At 33.4% G+C, this 19,021-nt stretch overlaps 1 protein-coding gene across 2 annotated transcripts; it reads right to left on the bottom strand.

Moving 5' to 3' along the window:
• Nucleotides 1–14,432: 14,432 nt before the first annotated feature.
• On the bottom strand, nucleotides 14,433–17,894 carry LOC121247040 (floral homeotic protein APETALA 2-like). Of its 2 annotated transcripts, XM_041145373.1 has the most exons (11): nucleotides 17,617–17,866; nucleotides 16,833–17,396; nucleotides 16,685–16,710; nucleotides 16,503–16,533; nucleotides 16,276–16,363; nucleotides 15,939–16,084; nucleotides 15,768–15,812; nucleotides 15,577–15,668; nucleotides 15,305–15,486; nucleotides 14,966–15,163; nucleotides 14,433–14,876 (listed from the first exon to the last, which is right to left on the bottom strand). In XM_041145373.1, exons 2-11 carry the CDS (start codon nucleotides 17,354–17,356, stop codon nucleotides 14,679–14,681), a joined length of 1,530 nt encoding a protein of 509 aa, XP_041001307.1. In that variant the 5' UTR covers nucleotides 17,357–17,396; nucleotides 17,617–17,866; the 3' UTR covers nucleotides 14,433–14,678. The 2 variants fall into 2 exon arrangements, with proteins under 2 accessions (XP_041001307.1, XP_041001306.1); XM_041145372.1 differs by having other exon boundaries at nucleotides 16,833–17,894.
• Between the last annotated feature and the right edge of the window lie 1,127 nt (nucleotides 17,895–19,021).

Genomic DNA, 19,021 nt, shown 5'->3' with positions numbered 1-19,021 from the left:
AAAGCAGAAAGAGGCACAATCCAGTACACAGAAAGCATACAACAGATATGAACGAGAAACTTGAGATTTACGACTGGAAACTTCATTTCAAAAGACCAAAGACTCGGAGGCCGGGAAGAAACAGTTTTCGCAAACATAACGCAAATGCACTCCAGCAATCAGTCAATTAATACAATTGAGAAAAAAAATAAAGGCAAACGAAAAGTCTGACACTGCGTATCCTCTGTAAAAACAAATAAACTTTTAACATCAAACTCTATTTTGCCTTCTTTTTTCTCCATCCCTAAAAGATACTTTACGCATTGGTATGCCAGCATGTTGAATGTACTTCCATTTCTCCAGTAAATAGGCAAAAATGTAAGCAGAAAGACACATACTATTACATAGAGCATTCCGTAGTCTCTTCATCTGACTCCAACCATTTAGCAGCATAACATTCTACTTACTTCCTACAACTAAATTTTGTTGCAAATTTACACAACTTTGTGCCTTCGCATTATCGCATGCACCAGGTATTAAAAATCGTTTTCAAGAAATTTACTTAAAGAAGAAACCGAAAACCAAGAAGCAAGACCAACGGTTTACCACTAAGCTACAATCAATAAGGCGATGAATCCAAATGCTGTTGAGGCTGTCTCACCTTTCACAGCGAAGCCACCGGGTTTTACTTTACATGGATTATCAGAACCGAGAACAAGGGATAAGGAACGCAAATTAATGCGATTCTTTAGTACTAATAACCAGCTATTACGTTAAGCTGCAACAAAAAAGCAAAGAGAACCAAGAGACATCATTAATATCATAATGTATTAAAATGCGAAACAAGTTTCGATCTCACCGACACTGCCACACACCCACCCACTTTCAGAGAGATGGGTTCGAGAAGAAGCGTGTAGCAAAGGAACAGAAGCACCAGAGATTTTAGAAGACATTACCAAAATAGAGTTTGTCTGTGTTTGGTAAGTAGGAAAAGTAAAAGGTCGAGGTCGTGTTTATCTTATAGCATTAGTAATGGACTAGTCAAATGTCAATATAAGTCTAAACTTTAGTTAGATGTGAGAAAAAACTTTTATATTGGACTAGCTAATGGTTCAAAACTTAAGACTTGATGAATCGTAAATCTTAAGTCCTCTCCAAACATGGCTAGTTACTATTCACAATAAAAATCAATATTTAAGTATTTCATCACTTCCCTCTCTCTTTGAATAGTAAAATATACATGGCATACACATTATTTCTAATAATTGATAGAGTAGATATATTATTTTTACAAAATATGAAGATCTAATAAATATATAAATTATATTTGTAAAAAAAAAATTAAAAAAATATATATATATAATATTATATTATTATTTTAACTTTATAATGATTAGTCTAATATAAATTCACCTGGTCAAAAATTAATATTATAATTAAAAATTAAGATTCTTCTTAAACTTTAGACTTAGCACCATTGCCAATACTCTTAACACATCTCAAATTGCCGAGGTCCTTTCGAACAATTGGCAATAATCGAATCCTTCCTCTTCATTCATCGAAAAAATTAAAAAAAAAAAACATTTCAAATTGATTATTGATAAAAATTAATTATTTTTTATATTTTTTTATAAAAATTTAACACATCTTAACTTATTAAATCCATCTCAATATAACTTAACAAAATTAATTCGAACCTTATACGTACTATCTTAAAAAAGAGTGTACTATGTACGGAGTAAGAGTATTGACAGGAAAGTTTTTGGCAAGTGTCGGTTGGGATCTGACGCTGAGAAGGTACGCGTTTGTACGTGCGTGGTCGTTGGTGACTTGGTGGTTTGACGGGATTCGTTTCGTAACTTTGGTTGCATTGTGTTGTGTTTTTTGTGAAAAATTATAATATATGAATGATAGATGATGCAGAAGCTTTTAAATAATATTACAAGATCAAAACATATATTAGCAAAGAAACAAATATATATCTCATTTGAATTGAGAAATGATTTCAACTCATCTTATTTTATTTAGAATAATTTAAATTCAGAGATGAGTTAAAATAGGTTGAGATAATTTATGAATAGTAAAATAAAAGTTGAATTATTTATTATATTTTGTTTAGAAATTTAGAAAAATTATTTTAAAATTTGAAAAAGTTAAATTGTTTATTGTATTTTGTGTAGAAATTTGTAAAAGTTGTAATAATCAGATGAGATAAGTTGAGGTGAGTTTTGAAAGCAAACGAGGCTTTAATCTCATATCATCTTATCATTACAACTTTTTAAAATTTTCACACAAAATATAATAAACAATTCAACTTTTCAAAATTTCAAAATAATGATAATATTAGAAAATAATATTCTAAAATATTTTATTCAACTCATCTAAAACCATCTCAACTCATCTTATCTCAACTCGCATGCCCCGTTTAGATTCAAAAATGAGTTGAGATGGTTTGTGAATAATAGAATAAAATATTGTTATTGTTAGAATATTATTTTTTAATATTATTATTATTTTGAGATTTGAAAAAATTGAATTGTTTATTATATTTTGTGTGAAAATTTGAGAAAATCGTAATAGTGAGATAAGATGAATTAAGGTGAATTTTCAATACAAACAAGACGAATCCAAACAAGTCCTATCAATGCTCATAATTGGAGCATTCAAATTGCAAAGCAATAAGTGCATAAAAAAAGGGAGAGAAAAAGAAAAAAAAAATGGATGAATCATAATTAATTAATTTTTATTTGTGTTAGCGGTTCGGAAGGTAAACCTAGATGGTGTTTATATGTGTGTCAGTTTGATTTAAATTTTAAAACAAGTTACTTTTTTTAATATATATCTTAAAAGGAGTGTTGATTTTTACAAATTTTAAATATACAAATCTTACACAAATTCTTTATAAAAAAAAAAAAAGCAGATTCCATCAAAAAAATTGTAGAAAAACTTATTCTTTTATTGAGTCTACTTTTTATTTTATTTTATTAAAGATATGCGTGAAATTTATACACTTAAAACTTATATATAGAATTATTCATCTTAAAAATAATATTTATTTTTCTTATATATATATATATATATATTTTACTCCTTTTGTCTGGATCGACAGTATAAGATAAGATTACCCATATATCATAGTATAGCCATTGAGCTCACTCTTGGTATCTGTCTAAAGTCTTTCTCTTGATTTAATAATAATAAATATGATAATGACAATTTAGTTGGCCACTGGTCGATCCCTCACTTTTGCAGTTGATTTGGTTGGTGAGCGTCGACCTACAACCAAAGCCAATATGGCCCACTCTTTATTACTTTTTTGTCTTTTTTTTTTTCTGAACCCACATCTTTTTAATTACTGTTATATATTTTTTATGCGTTTTTTCTTTGTTAATTGTTACGTGGAACATTACTTTATACGGCATATTTGGTATAGTTCTCATTTCTCAAAACAATTCCACGTGCAATTCTTTATTTTAGGAAAAAAGTTTAAGACATGTTTGGATGCTAAAAGTACTTTAAAATTTTGTGAATAACAGTGAAATAATTTGAGTTAAGATATTCTATTAAATTTTAGGGAAGGAAAGATGAAAAATTAAATAAATATAAATATATTTTAAAACAAGTATTAAATTATAATTTGTGAAAGTTAATAGAATTCTTTAAACAAAAGGTAATAAAATTGAGAATTTGGGTTTGGAAGCTTGAAGAGGCTAAAAGCAAAAGAAAGAATAAAGACTCAATAAAAGACATAAAGAAATTATAGATAAAGGGTAAAGAATAATGTTAAAATGGAGTAGATAAAGATATATATAGAGAATGGAATATATGTCATTTTTGAAAAGTGGTTTGATAAAATAGAAATAAGTGTGTTTATTAGTCAAAACTCAGAGAAAATTTAGGGAATGCACGTGTAGGGTGATCCATGGCTAAAGATCATAAATTGACAGACAATTTACCTCTAGTTCGACTCTGTGTGTGTGTATATATATATATATATATATATATATATATATATATATGTGAGAAATACTTTAATCACAAAAAATTTATACAAAAGTAATCTTATAAATTAATGTGATTTGATGTGGTTTATCAAATTATAAAATTACTTTTATTATAAAATAGATCTAACAAATCAGATAAACTACGTCAATTTATAAGATTATCTTATGTAATTATTTTGTAGATATATTCTCTTTATATATGGAGAGAGACACGCACAGCCAGAACAACAAAACAAAAAGCATCCCATTATTTTGGTTTTTTTTTTTTTCCCTTCCTTTTCGGGGTGTGAAAGTAAGCTGCCTGGTTTTTTCTTACATTGGATTCTACTTGATTTGCATATGGAATTGTCTACGCTGAATGAACGCTTGATCATGACTCTTTCCGGAAAGTGTCAGAATTGCATTGAACACACATGCATGCAGGCCCACGTTGCCAGAAATAAATTAAAGAAGAAGCTCAAACGTCTGAGAAGATCATATATTTGTTGCTGTTCCTTCACATCTGGTACAAACAGCTCCTCCTGCTTTTTCATCTAGCTTTACATTGCCAATCCTTTTACTTCAGCTTGAAGCTGAACGAACCATCTTTCTATGCATGGCCTAATCTAAAAGTGATGAAAAATAATATTTCTTTAAACCCGAATTAAACCAGGACAAGACCTCAAACACCATTGTACGTGTAAAACAAGAAAGAGGCCAAGCATATTAATTAAATCATGCGTGTTTGGCAATATTGATCATGTACTCAAAGTTGATGATCATCATGCCCGTTTCACCAACTACTAATCTAATTTGTGATGATAATTGAGACTTTTATGGATCAGCTGATGGCAGGGATTTGTCAGTGATCTCTTCAATCCAATTAAGTTGCTTCTTTGTTAATTTCTTCCCTTTCTTCTGAACCAATCCATGCAAGTTGATTTGATGCTACACCTGTTCGTTCCCGTGAATCAATTCTAACCCCGGCCAATCTCTTTGTTCAAGAACTGCTACACAGGGTAAATATAATATAATATATCACGCTGCATGTACTTAAAATACGTACTTTGCATGTGTCTATATATATATATATATATATATATATATATATATATATATATATTTGTGTGTATGAATATTACAGTGTAGAGATAGATTGGCCCGCCCCCTCCCTCGAAAAGCTAAACAAAGAAAATTTCATGACCTTCACCACCTTCTCTTCCTCATTATCTGTCGATCTTCATCATACCTAAAACTACTAGAATTGATGATCAATCTTCATCTTTATTCCATGAGCCTTATTTTCTAGTCAGTAGCAGCAGCTCTATGTCCATTCTCATGTCTAATTGGGTTTTCATGGGACATTTTAAGAGTTCGGTCTCCCAAATTACAATAGTCTAATTGGGTTTGGCACTCTTTCTTACCATATAATATTTTTGTTATTATTTGGAAAGCTCTTAACTCCTCTTTAAGTGTTGATGCCAGGTTTATTAAGGTGGGCATTCCTATACTGTCCAAATGTGATTGTTGTGTGATTGGGCATTATGAAGATCAAAATCATGTCCTGGCTAGGGGGGATTTTGCTCGAGAGATATGGAAAAGGGTTGCCTTGCTTGTCAGTATGCCTTATTTTCCTAGACAGAGTTGGTATGACATTATTAATATGTGGTTTCATAAGGCATCTAGACGTTCTCAATTTGGTCAGATTTTGGGTGTACTGCCTATTATCATCACTTGGAGATTGTGGATTAGAATATGTAAATACCGCATGGAGGGTCTTCAAGATTCTATTAACTTTGTTTGGATATTCTATTATGGATGGAGAAAGTGGGAGAAAAAATGAAAGCTAGTACCTTTCTATCTCAAGATGATGAGATGATTTTGCACAGTCTTCATATTCCGATAAAAAGGCCTAAAATGAAACCTCTGTGCAGTGTCAAATGGATAAAACCTTTGAGAGGTCGAGTGAAACTTAATGTGGATGATAGTTCCTTAGGGAATCCAGGTCAAGCCGGAGCTGGAGAGGTTATTAGAGATGATAAAGGCAATTTGATTAGAGGTTTTTCCGAATATTTAGGCTTGGGAGCAAATAATTATGCTAAGGGGATGGGGCTCCTTCTTGGGCTGCGACTTGTGCATAATCTGGGTTTAACTCATGTTGAAATTGAATTAGATTCTCTGACTATTGTTGGTTGGGTTCAAAAATCACACTGCAGACTTTGGTACTTTGAAGGTTTCTGGGAAGAAATTCTTAGTTTTCTTGAAGATTTGAACTACTTTATCTCCCATGTATTTAGACAAGGTAATGCGCCAGCTGACTTTTTGGCAAGGATGGATGCTAAAGGTATTAGTGCGACATGAAATAATTTTACTCAGCTTCCTCCTTTATTGAAAGGCATGTTGAAGACTGACAAGTTGGGCCTCCCGTATTTAAGATCTGGCTAGTCTTTTGTCTCCAAAATAAGGTAACATTTGATTTATATGTTTTATATTCTTATATTCATTTGCATATGCTGTGGTTTTGCAAGTTATATTGGTTTCTGGTCATTGTTTATTTCATTTGTTTGTACTTTTAGGCAGTTTGTTTGGTGTTAGGAAGTATTAGATTGATATTAGAGTTTTGGGCTTTTGATCTATTTGAATCCCCAGACTTCTTGATATAATCACGATTTTTTTTCATCACAAATAAGAGCAATTAATAAAATTAAAATACCGTCCTTTTTTCCACAAAAAACAAAAAAACCTTAATTAACCAACACACAGATAATATATACCCCAAATTGCATAACTGGTGACTTTAAAGCTTCGAAAAAGCAAATCTTGAAAATTTGAGTCCGATGAAACTGTTGGTGCTGCTAGTGCCAGATGTTGGAGCTGGTGCAGTTTCAAATATAGCGGCATGCAAGTGAGACTTTTGTGCTAGTTAGATGTCTTATTTGGAAGATCCACCGCAGGCCAGTGAATGCTAATTAATTAGTGGTATGTGTGGACTGTAGGTTGCCGAAAATCTTGAAAGCCGAAAATCTTGAAAAATGATCAGACCTTTTCTGAATTAGAGGCAAAAGGCAAGAAAAATAAGAAAGAAAAGGTATGGAAATTAAAAATGGTGCATGCACTACAGTGTTATGCAGAACTGGAGAGGGATATTAATGCCCCCACTCCCCCCTCTAGAAAGAAGAAATGGCCTTTTTTTTTTTTTTTTTTTTTCTGAGATCAGTTGAATCAGAAAAAATATTATGGGCCGGGTCATCTTCTATATTTATTAGAGACCACAAGAGATCGGCCCATACCAATTTGGCAATTTCAAGCTCATGTTGAAAATTCTCTCATTTTCTCACTCTTCGAACTTATAAGAAGAAAATGGAAACGAGAAAATTATATTTTTTACTTTGAATTCTCACCCCTTTTTTTAAGATATAATATGCAGTACCACGAGTCATTACAAATATTGTTTATTAATTAAACTCTAAACTACCAATGTTTAGAAATTTCACACGATTTAAGAACATACTCATCCTGATTCTTGTAAAGAATTATCTCACTCCTCCTATTAGACTTTTTATAAAGAAAAAATGAATGTCTCTATAATCAACTAAATGCTTTTAATCTAATTAAACATCAACTTGTGCGTTCAATCGAGGGAACGAGTGCATGGGTCCATCGCGACCAACAAACGGAGTCAGCCAATAAACCTTAAAAAAAAAAAAAAAAAAAAAAAAAAAAAAAATCCCTTGCAAAACGTTTAATCGAGACAACTTTACATGCATGCGTAAGGACAACCCCGGCCCCCCAACCCCACGCAAAAAAATCGTAACCAATCCTCGCTCCAACGAGAAAGGAAATTTTCATTTTCATGATAGATGCAACTGAACCATTTTTGACAAACATGATGAAGAGGAACAGATCATGCATGTCCTCTTCAACGATTTGCGCCACTCGTACTGATTCACGTGTTTTACTTTGATAGTAGATAGTAGATCTATGTCATATTGATCGATTGTTTGATGGTCTATCTCTGTTTTTCTTGCAAGCGTTGAGGCAACATAAACTGTCACACCTAACGTATTTAAAGTGGCTTCTTCCACCTGGAATTAGCATTAAATACGATGTGAGAAATTGATTGAGAAATATTTTAATTAAAAAATTAACGTAATTATAAAATTATTTTTATTATAAAATCGTTTTGATATATCATATAAGATTTTTTTTTTCTTTTTACATGTGATTGGCTTTTTAATTATTTATTTTAATTAAAAAATATTTACAAATCCACAGCGGCATCCACGTCCTCGACTTTCCATACTAGGAAACTATCCAAAACAATCCCATCTTCAATTTATTTTTAAAGATAAATATTTAAGTAAATCAGCGGCCATAAATAAAAGTTCTCAAAAAAAAAAAAAAACTCCTTTGTATGGTTCTCACTCTCCTCGTAGCCGACTGTGTTTCAAACACAAAGCATAATTAAGGAAGTAATCTGCACGTGAGAGCAATGCGCGTGGGTTAATGAACTAGGCGTGCAATGATGGGTAAACTGTGAGCAAGATAATATCACGTGCGTACGGGCCCGTGACATTCGTTTCATCGTAACTCATGAATTTGGGTCAATCACTGAGTCCGTAGTATCTCGTTAAAGCAAACCAGCCAACCCCTTTCTTCTTCTTCCTTTCTACTTTTCTATTTTTTTTTTTAAATTTGTTTTTTCATATCTTTTATTATTATCTTGAATATCTGCGTTCGAAATTGATTTATATCTTTGTTAAAATTTTACTAAATATATTTTATTTAAAAATGAAAGGACAATATTAAAAGACTGATGAAATATCTATTTATTTTTTAAAATAATTTTGTCAATCGATTTTTCAACAAAATGCAACCAGTAAAATTTTAACAGAGTATAAGTTAGAACTCTAGAAATCTACTTTGGTAAAACTACGATATTCTATGTAATGGCATGGAGAACTCAGTTTGTAACTTTACTGGCCTAGTTCGTTTTCATAATTTTTTTTCAATTCATATGATGATTTTATCTAATTATTATAAATTTTTAAATCTTTATATAAAATAAAATAAATAATTTATTTTTTAAAAAATTTTAAAATAAAAATAATATTAAAAATATATATTATAATAATATTTTATTCAATTTTTAATTTTAATCAAATCTCATATGTGTAACGAGGCAAAGTTACAATAGCCAAAATCAAAAGAAAAGGATTAGCAGCAAATAAGAATTAAGAAACACTAGCGAGTAGCGATAAAAAATAAGAATTTTTTTTTCACTACAAGAAAAACGAATTCTTGTAATCAATTTATTACAACCAAAATACTATTCGTAATCAATTTTAATTGTAAATAGTCATTTTATTTGAATTAACTGACTGTAAATAAACAGTTTTCTTGTAATGAATTTTTTGTTTCCTTTTGAATTCTATGATACAAAACATTAATTATGACAGGAGTAATGTTATCATGCGTAAGATCACTTATATATGTAACGCTCGCATAAATTATTGACGTACTTGCGAGAAAAAGATATAACACTAAATAATATAGAATAGTGGTTATGATTTAATTTTTCAACTTTTAAGACTTTTATAACTAATACGTGTGGATCACATGATCACAAATATCACATGCGCGCATGCATTTTATGTGGATGGTGTTACATCAACTATAAATAAAGAAAATTGCACATTCTACATATATAGTACATGATATATATATATATATGAAAATGAAGAGAGATCACGAGAGGGACTGCAGAACTACCTTAATGCATGCAGGTCATGTGGGTCTGGAAGGGATAAGCTAGCTCCTCTTATTTTGGTGGTCCAAACTCAACAGATGGATATTTTCAAAGTCGATCTCTAGATCCAGCAAAGCCGATGTACAAATTAATAAATCGGTGGTGTGTTTGTCGGTGAGGTTTTTCTTTTGGACGTCCTTAAACAAAAAACAAAGGTACTACGTAATACATTTTTCATCGTTCACATAAATATGGTACGTACTTCTACTCGGATAGCTAGCTAGCTAGGTTTTTAATGCTGAGATCCTCTAGCAAAGGACACGTACTTAATTTGCACACCATTCCTCAACAATGCTATATATATATATATATATATATGCTTGCATAAATATTATTAGAACATGCCCTAGCTAGCTAATATTTCATGTGCAGTTGGGAATAATCGTGTGGACTAGCTTCCATGATCGTGAGTAACGTTTTTACAACGTACGTGATGATTAAGAACTATATAGTCTGGCCGACCTAAAGATCAGTAGGTTGAAAGTAAAGGAGGCGTGGCGTGCTTCTTAATCAAAATTGAAAATCACGACCAGATCTACGACGACCTTAAATTAAGATATTAAATAAAGACAAATTATACGCATGAACAAGTTGGCATCAAAATTGAAGAGATGCCATCTAGCTCGTACTTTACCCCGCCTGCATGCCCTCGCTTTCTGACGTTAACTGTGACAGTCACACACACCACATGATGTATAAACCAGAACAACCCACTACTATTACTACAGAAAAATACAAACTAAGGCGGCAAACCTACCTTGCCTACATATTCATGCACGTACGAGTTTAGATCTCATCGTATATATGGTAGAAGTAGCGAAAGGTAGGAATTAATGGGTCAGTATATTATATACTTGTGGACACAATAAACAACCCCTAAAAAAGCATGCCACAAAAGGAAAGTCTGTGAAAGCGAATGAAGCAATAGAAGAGAAGAGAAGATAGATCGATAAGGCATTCACTTTTTCTTTTTCTTTTTCTTTTTTTTTTTTGTGGGCAGGCGGTAAGGTAAGGATCAGGCAAACCACAGTTTTAAGATGCGGAGAGAGAGATCAGAGAGGGTAACGTACAGCGCGTCCCAGAAAGGGAAACCAAAGGAGTAGTTTGTGTGAGTGAATGATGAAAGCGATGTAACACTTCAAGGCATAATACATCTATATATATATAAGAGAGAGAGAGAGAGACCAATGCCCCCACAGTCAAGTCCCAGTCGCAGTCAGTCCTAGTGTATTTAGCATCAGACACAAAAACAAACACGAAGGCACTCCCTCTTGTCAATTGAAAAATGAAAGTGTCAAAAAAATAACAGCACCAAGCGATTTCCTACCGTAGAAGAAATCCCCATTTTTGGAAATCCTCATCTTTAAAGGTAAAAAAGCAGTCTTAGCCCAACCCCATGTTTACTTTACTCTTTTCGATTCCCTATCTCTTTCATATTCATATTTTTCCACACTGTCTAAACTGGGGAAGGTGGTCTGTCTTATACTACCTTATACATACCACGGTTAAGTTCTCTCTCATACCATATATCGAGGTCGAGAGAGATATATAGAGATGAATGTGTCTGTTGAGGTTTTTCTTTTGCAGTGCCTCGTAGATCCGATGGTAAGGGAAGGATCTTAGCAGTTTAACCTACTATATAGGACGGAGTACTGACTTTCTTTCCTTTTGGAAATTAATTTGTTTTTATTCATATATATATATATATATATGTGTGTGCGCGCTTCGATCACTTCCACATGATAGAATGAATGAGCGTGGCGTTAGTGCCGTGGACCACGTGCCTGCCTTTAGTTGCTATTCAATGGTCTCACAAATCCATCCACATCCTGTTTTCTATTGCCCTCAGTATTCACAATGGTCAAAAGAGAAAAGTTGTACTAAAAAAGATAAAAAGGGATATGATTCTTTGCTCTAAAGCTCGTCAAGGCAATTCATGCATGGCAACCAAAATGATCGATCGTAGACAAAATAATAGAAATTGAGCAGGAAAAAGTAGAAAAATGAAAATGAAAGTACAAGCCCTACAGGAAATCAAAGTAAGGATTATCATTTTTAATTATATCATTTGACATGATGTCACATCTTAATTAGTTTTATAAATCATTCACTCCATGGAAAATCACCTAAAAAATACAATTAAAGACATCAACCAATATAACTAAAAATAATAAAATTTATAATAAATAATACTACTTCTAAAATAATAAATATGAGCTTCATGCAACTTGACACAGGCCATAATTAGTGATTCTTAGATAAAAATTAAGAATATTTTCTAATTTCCAGTATTGCACGTAGAATTGAAAGTGATCTAATGTACTATAAACTTGTACTAGTTATTTTTAATAAAAATAAATATTTTTTATTAAATAAATATTTTTATCGCAAATAATTCATCATAGATAATTTTTTCTTATGTATAATGTATATGCTATCGATAACAATGTGAGATTTGGTAAATTAGCTCGCTCGCTCACTCTAGTTTTCTGGCGAGATCATGTTAACTATATATGAACAATTTTCAATATTACTATTATAATGACAAAATTAATCATTGGTGGAAAGGGAGGGGCACTCTCATCGAACCCCTTGCTTGCTTCTCAAACTGTCAATATGGCGATGATGAGCCTCGATCGTGAGGACGACAGGGTCCATTAATTTATTTTGTTATATGATTTTACTGATTGAATATGTCCTCACGATTTTCTTTTTCAAGACAAATAATATTCCATTATTATGATTCATTCATTCGACAACTATACCATGTAATAATATATATTTATATATATATATATCTGAATGCACTTGATACGAATCTTTTACTTCGTACCAAATCTCCATAAAGAGGTTCCTGGAAGTTTCCACCGACATTAAAATACATCTCAGCCCTTGTCTTTCTTCGTACCAACTCTTCACGAGTCTCTTTAACCCAAAATAAAACAATTTTATTTGGTTCATTGAGCATTCGCTTTATCAAAAATTTAATCAAATATAAAATATAATGAATTTGAGAGTTATATTGGATTAGCTAAAAATATAAGTGTAAAATTTTAAATTATAATAAATTGATATATTTCTTTAAATTTAAAGGATTATTGTTCACTCATCAAATCTATTTTTTATTCAATTTTAATTTCTAATGATATTTTTTATTCATATTTAATCTCCAATCGGCTTATAATAATAGTAATAATGTAATAATCAAATTAAATTATTAATTAATATATATTAATGTAATTATAAAATATGAAAAAAATATTATTATTAAAAAAAAATTATATTATTATTTTAATAAATTCTTCAATTATGGATAAAAAAATTTTAGATAGATAAAAAATATCATTTCATTAAAATTTAAAGATAAATTTAATGAAAACAATATTAGTGCTCTAAGCGCCCCCCACCTTTCATCTTTACGTCTTGGGGGGGAAGGGAGAAACCCTATATAAAACATTGAATTAACTAAATATATTTTTATCTTTAAATTTAATAAATATTATCTATATTTACTTCACATTGAACTAACGAAATTATTTTCATTCAAATTATAAGTTATAATAAATCTATTATTTTTTCAAATATGAAAAAAATTATAACAAATTTAAAAATATTTTTTAAGATTATTATATTATAGATATGAGATTTTTATTTATATAATATTTTATTATCTATATATGTATATGAAATTATTATATTATAAATTGTTAGATTGTAAAAATAAAAATAAATATGATTGTTAAAAGTTATTGAAGATTATAAAAATAAAATATAAATTAATTAAAAAAATATAAATAATAAAAAAAATAAATAATAATAATTTATTATTATAGAGAGTAATGATTAATTTAATATAGATTTTAAATTTTAAATAATTAGTTAAAAATAAAAAAATTATATATTAGTTAAAGTTTAAAGAATAGGATAGACAATTCAGTGCTCTTAAACCCCAGCACAAACTTTTTGGCGTTCTTCCCTGACCTGATCATGATCAGAATACAGTATTTGACAGATCACAAGTTCACCCTAACCCTAATTAAGACCCTTCTGTTATCTGATCTCTCTCTCTCTCTCTCTGAGAGACAGTGTCCTTTGAAGCCTTGGGGGCTACAATGATAGGTCCCTCTCGTCATAATAACCATGTCTGACTGCTTTTGGCCGAGAGAACTGATTCGAAGGACACTGATGATTGTGACTATTCATCTCACCATCCGGTGATATTTCCAACACCATAAATAATACACATTTCTTATACATCTCTGTAATATCTCGCGCCCCCCCAATTCACAAGTTCTCTAATTAGAAAGTCGAAGCAAGTTAAATTTTCCAGCTTTTTACACCTCTTCAATATGCTAGGCTGGCGCGTAGAGCACTGCCCCGAGAGAGAAGTGAAGAAACCACTCGTTGTTCCACTGACATTTGAACTTGATGCCAATCTTATGCACGTTTCTCCAAAAAAGTAGAAAAGGGTTTGGTCCATTATTCTACCGTGAAGTGAATAACTTTGGCATGGCTAACCAAATATGTAATTACGTACGTAAATAAAAAACTTAAAAGAACAATAAATAAGTTAATTTCCATTGGATGGCAGCTCATGCAGCGTGCACAAATATATATTCAGGACATAGGACACAAAAGATTCATAGCGAATTCCAGTTAGAAACTTAAAAACCAGAATATATATTTGGCTGAACATTTCGTTGTACGTATTGTTAGTTTGCACTACCAACATTCCACAAAGGGTTGGAGATATTTTCTCTCCGTTTCTGATCAGTAACATGATTTTGGTTCTTTCGATCGGGGATTGGAATGTGAGCAAGTGTGAAAACATTGATGTTTTACTTAGCTCACAAATAAATTTGGCAGAGCCTGAAAAATTAGCAGACGTTAGGGAAAAACAAAGTGGATCAAGAGGGTCTCATTAGAGAGTGAAATCCATTTTTGAACGGCCAATGTTGTGAGGGTCTCATCTGCGCTGGGAATCCTGATGATGCTGCTGCCGTTGCAAACAACTGGGGATGACCGGACTGCCATTGTTGCTCATTACTAGACAGTGATAGATCTCCAGCAACTAAGCCCCCAATACTGCTGCTTGGATACTGAACCTACAAATTAAAAAATCATAATTTTCCTTGAAATTTCCTCCTCGTGATGGATACCCAAAAATGTGCTTTAACTAATAGGTAATACCCACTTGATAACCGGGTGAATTAAGGTATGTGGGAAAATTGGCGAGCATCTGGGTCTCTTCAGGCCTCCTGAATTGCCCATGCCTCGGTATTTCACTTGGCGGTGGAGGTTGAAGGTGGGTTCGGCTTAGAAGCTGCATGGCTTCAGTTTCGTTGAACCCTTCTCTTCTGTGAGCATCAACGTCGACTTCTCTACATGGTTCCTGCAGGTTAAGAACATGAAGAAGCAAAGATAAGACTTACATTATTGGGAGCGCAATAATTAAGAAGGCCCCGATTGATCGATCGATGGATGATAGTAAAACTAGATCGACCAAGTTAGATTTTGATCAAATAAAAAGTACCTTAGACCTAAGTCCTGGGTACCGCCAATCAGCTGCGAACTGAATCGAAGCCAGCCGCTGTCCCGTTGCAGCATTAGTGCTACTGTAACTATCATTTCCCGACGCTGCACTACTTTGCTTGGAGTTTGAATTGCCCAAACTCAAATCAAGATTGTGATTTGCAGGATTAATACTTGAAGATTCTGTTGAACAATTCTCAAATAAAATAGTTGCCAAAGTCCAGGAAGCAGACATACATATATATAAGTACTATTGAATTAATACGTACGTACCGGTAGAGTCGAGCTCATTCTCGTAGATGCTTGGATCGAAGTTGGTGACAGCCTCTTTGCCATTACACTTAATTGCCGCTTTGTCATAAGCCCTACATATCATGTACTAGAAAATTAAATTCCAACGGAACCAATATTTTGTTTATATATTAAATGAGAGCAAAAGATTACAAGTGCGCAAGGACACGCACCTTGCGGCTTCAATCTCGGTATCGAACAAACCCAAATAAACATATCTGTCATATTAGATTAAGGTTAGGCTACAGTACTTACCCAAAAAGAAATGAAAACTCGATTTAATTCACACCAAAACAGAGAGGAAAAATGGGAAGAAAAATCAGAAAGGGTTCCATGAGGTTTACTTTTTGCCTAAAAATTGGCCCATTCGAGCCTCCCATCTTCCACACTTGTGCAAGGTTACACCTCTATACTTGGAGCTCCCTCTCGGAAATCCGGTGCTCTGTCGGCGAAGTACGTGCACGAACTCTTCCTTGGTCAGATTGCTCATCTATTACAGACACTTCCCTTGGTAAATCATATATTTCAATTGCCAAAACAAAAGAAATGAAAGCAATACCGCATATCAAAAAGTGAAATATAAGAAGATGAGGTGAAACTGTTCAAGCTAACATAATTTTATAATAAAATACAAATTGCTCTCCACCTCTCTCCCTCTCTTACCATCTCTCATGCACAAACCTGTTTCAAGTCTTCCTCATAGTCTTCAAGACTAAAATTGATGTCTGCCTCCACACCCCGGAACTTGATGGCCGCCCTATCATATGCACTGCACAAAGATCTCCCTTTTCAGTCTCACATTTTCCAGAGATAATTTTATATTTAATTCGTTATTCGGTTCAAGACAAACAAATGTTAATTATATTAGAAGCTTGCAAAACAAGAGAGAGGAAGAAGCAAGAACTCACCGAGCAGCTGCATGTGCAGTGTCAAATCCACCTACACACATTTATTGCCAAGCAACACCAACCATCTCATCAGTTCAGCATCACAGAAATTATTCTCATCCATATCCTCTCAACAATCAAGACAAGTAGCAACTATTTTTTCCACAAAAAAGGAAATACCATAGTCGTAATGACAGTCTTACCCAGATAAACTTGCTTTCCGCAATCCCTACATTAACCACAAGTCAAAAAAGAGAAAAAAAAAATTGTGAAGACACCAATCGATTTCCAAAAATAGATACTGGGAGAACAGCCAAAAATAAACTACTTCATCGATCACACAAGACTAACCATATATGAGACTCCCACCGGCCAGTTCTCCGGTAAAACGTAACGCCTCGATACTGGGAGCTCCTCGACCTCGGTCCCCGCCGGCTTTTCTTCATGGGCTGCGAGACCTCGGCTGACTTTCCGGGGCTTATTGAATCCGATTGGCAAAACTTGACCCCGACCCAGTGGGCACGAGGAAACGTAACAGCAGCAGTGGGACAAACTCCGGCATCGGATGTAGCCCCCATTTCTGACTCTTCCACCGGGAAGAACTGCCTGGTCACGAGTGTCGGGTCGGTCCCCGTGAACGAGAACCCGAATAACTTGCTGTTGCTAACGCCCTGCCGCTTGATCATTCTTTCTCTATCGCCGTCCTGATCGTCGTCGGATCCATCCTCGATGACCACAGCTGAGGAGCTCGAATTAGACACGGATCCGACCCTTTTTCCCTTGTCATCGTCCCCGTCTAATGAGGTCTTCTGGGAAGAACAGCCTTCTGATTCGTCGTTTCGTCTCTGATCAGGTGAGTCATTGAGATCCCACATTTTTTTCAGCTTCTTTTCCCTCCTGCCTTCGATGTTATCTCTGCAAAGTACAAGGCCTATTGCTTCGTGGTACAAATTCTGAACCTTATTCTCACATAGGAGCCATATTATATACGATTGAAAATGATAAAAATAAAAGTCTCTTTCTTTCGGAGGAGGAAGAGGATCAGATGTGTGTGGGAAGAGAAATGAAGGTAGAGAAGAGTGTTACGACTTACGAAAGAAGGAAAGAAAACCGAGGACAAAGAAGGAGAGAGGACGTGTAGGTTGTATTGCGAGCCAAAAGGTGGGTAACTAGGAGCGGTGAAGACGTTCCCGGATCTTTTATTCCTCGCTGCCCAATACAGCATAGACGAGGCCAGCTTCAGCAAGCTTGGCCGAAAGCAAGCCACGCTCTCCTTATTACCCCACTCCCACTCTCTCTCTCTCTCTATCTCTCTCTCTGACCACTTGCCTCTCTTCCTTCTCTTTTCAATGACTCATCATAATTCTCTCTCTCTCTCTCTCTCTCTCTCTTAATACTACTGCTACTTTCCATTCTCTGTATTCTTTTCCTTTCTTTATGTTATTCATAAATTAGTTTGTCTGTCTAGGCTTTTCTTTATTTTTAACCCCTACTTTCTGTTTATTTGAACTCGTGTACGAACTTTACTGTCCTTCTTGTCTAGGAGGACTGCTAATTTTTGCTTTTTCTCATTGGTGGGTTCCAAGGAACATAAATTGGGAAAATGAGAAGGAAAAGAACCATCTCTTTCCTTACAACTTTCCCACGTTAACCAAATCGAAAAGCACCACTCTCTCTTTCTCTCTCTCTTTCTAAATCACCCACTAATGGAAATAGACAGCACAGGGACTCGAAGAGATAGCTAATCACTCAGTTACCTTTTTTAGCTTAGTGAGTAATAATTATTAATCTTTAACGTCACAGGTCACCTCCATTTCCTTCCATCTTTAACTATTTAATTCTTTCGTGCTCATACCATTACCGTTGGTATTACAGATCCAGCAGTAAGCTGTAATGGATTAAGCAGAAGGGCAGTTTAGGAAGAAGGTTGGGTTCAATTATTTATAAGATTATTTTTATATAATTATAGATGAAATACTACTTTATTTATTGTGTCTGAATGCAAAAGCAGAGAGAGTCTAGTTATAGAAGAGGAAAGAAACGGGAATTATAGTAAGAAAGGGAAGCTCTTTCCCGAAAAGTCCAATCCAGGAGTACGGGAAGAGGACCACCTTTGCCTCTTTCGTTCCTCCAATGGCCTCTCTATTTGGTACCTCGTATTTATTTCTTTTAATTTTCTTTTCACTCTCATTTAACCGCGCGTGTCCTACACTTACCTTCTTAGACCACCGTAATCTAATTTTTAGTTGATTTTTTTAGAACAAAAAAACACTCGTAATTATGTATAGTGAATTTTTTATTTTTTTTTTATTTTAATGATCATTGGATTCAAAAGGAATAATATTTTATTAAAAAAACGAGGTAATAGTTATAGAATAGTAATAGTATGTAACATTTCCCTAGACAGGGAGCGTGAAATAAACAAGGAAACAGGAGCGTGGGTCTAACATCTGACTTTAAATAGCTGAAGCCAACTCAAAAACCATCGAGGATAGATTGATGGATAGATTCATAGATTAACATATACCATCATCCGTGAC

This window comes from Juglans microcarpa x Juglans regia, chromosome 1S, assembly GCF_004785595.1.
Source record: "Juglans microcarpa x Juglans regia isolate MS1-56 chromosome 1S, Jm3101_v1.0, whole genome shotgun sequence".
NCBI classification, from domain to species: Eukaryota; Viridiplantae; Streptophyta; class Magnoliopsida; order Fagales; family Juglandaceae; genus Juglans; species Juglans microcarpa x Juglans regia.
The sequence above is the reverse complement of the archived record's forward strand: the minus strand, read 5'-3'. Positions and strand labels throughout refer to the sequence as shown.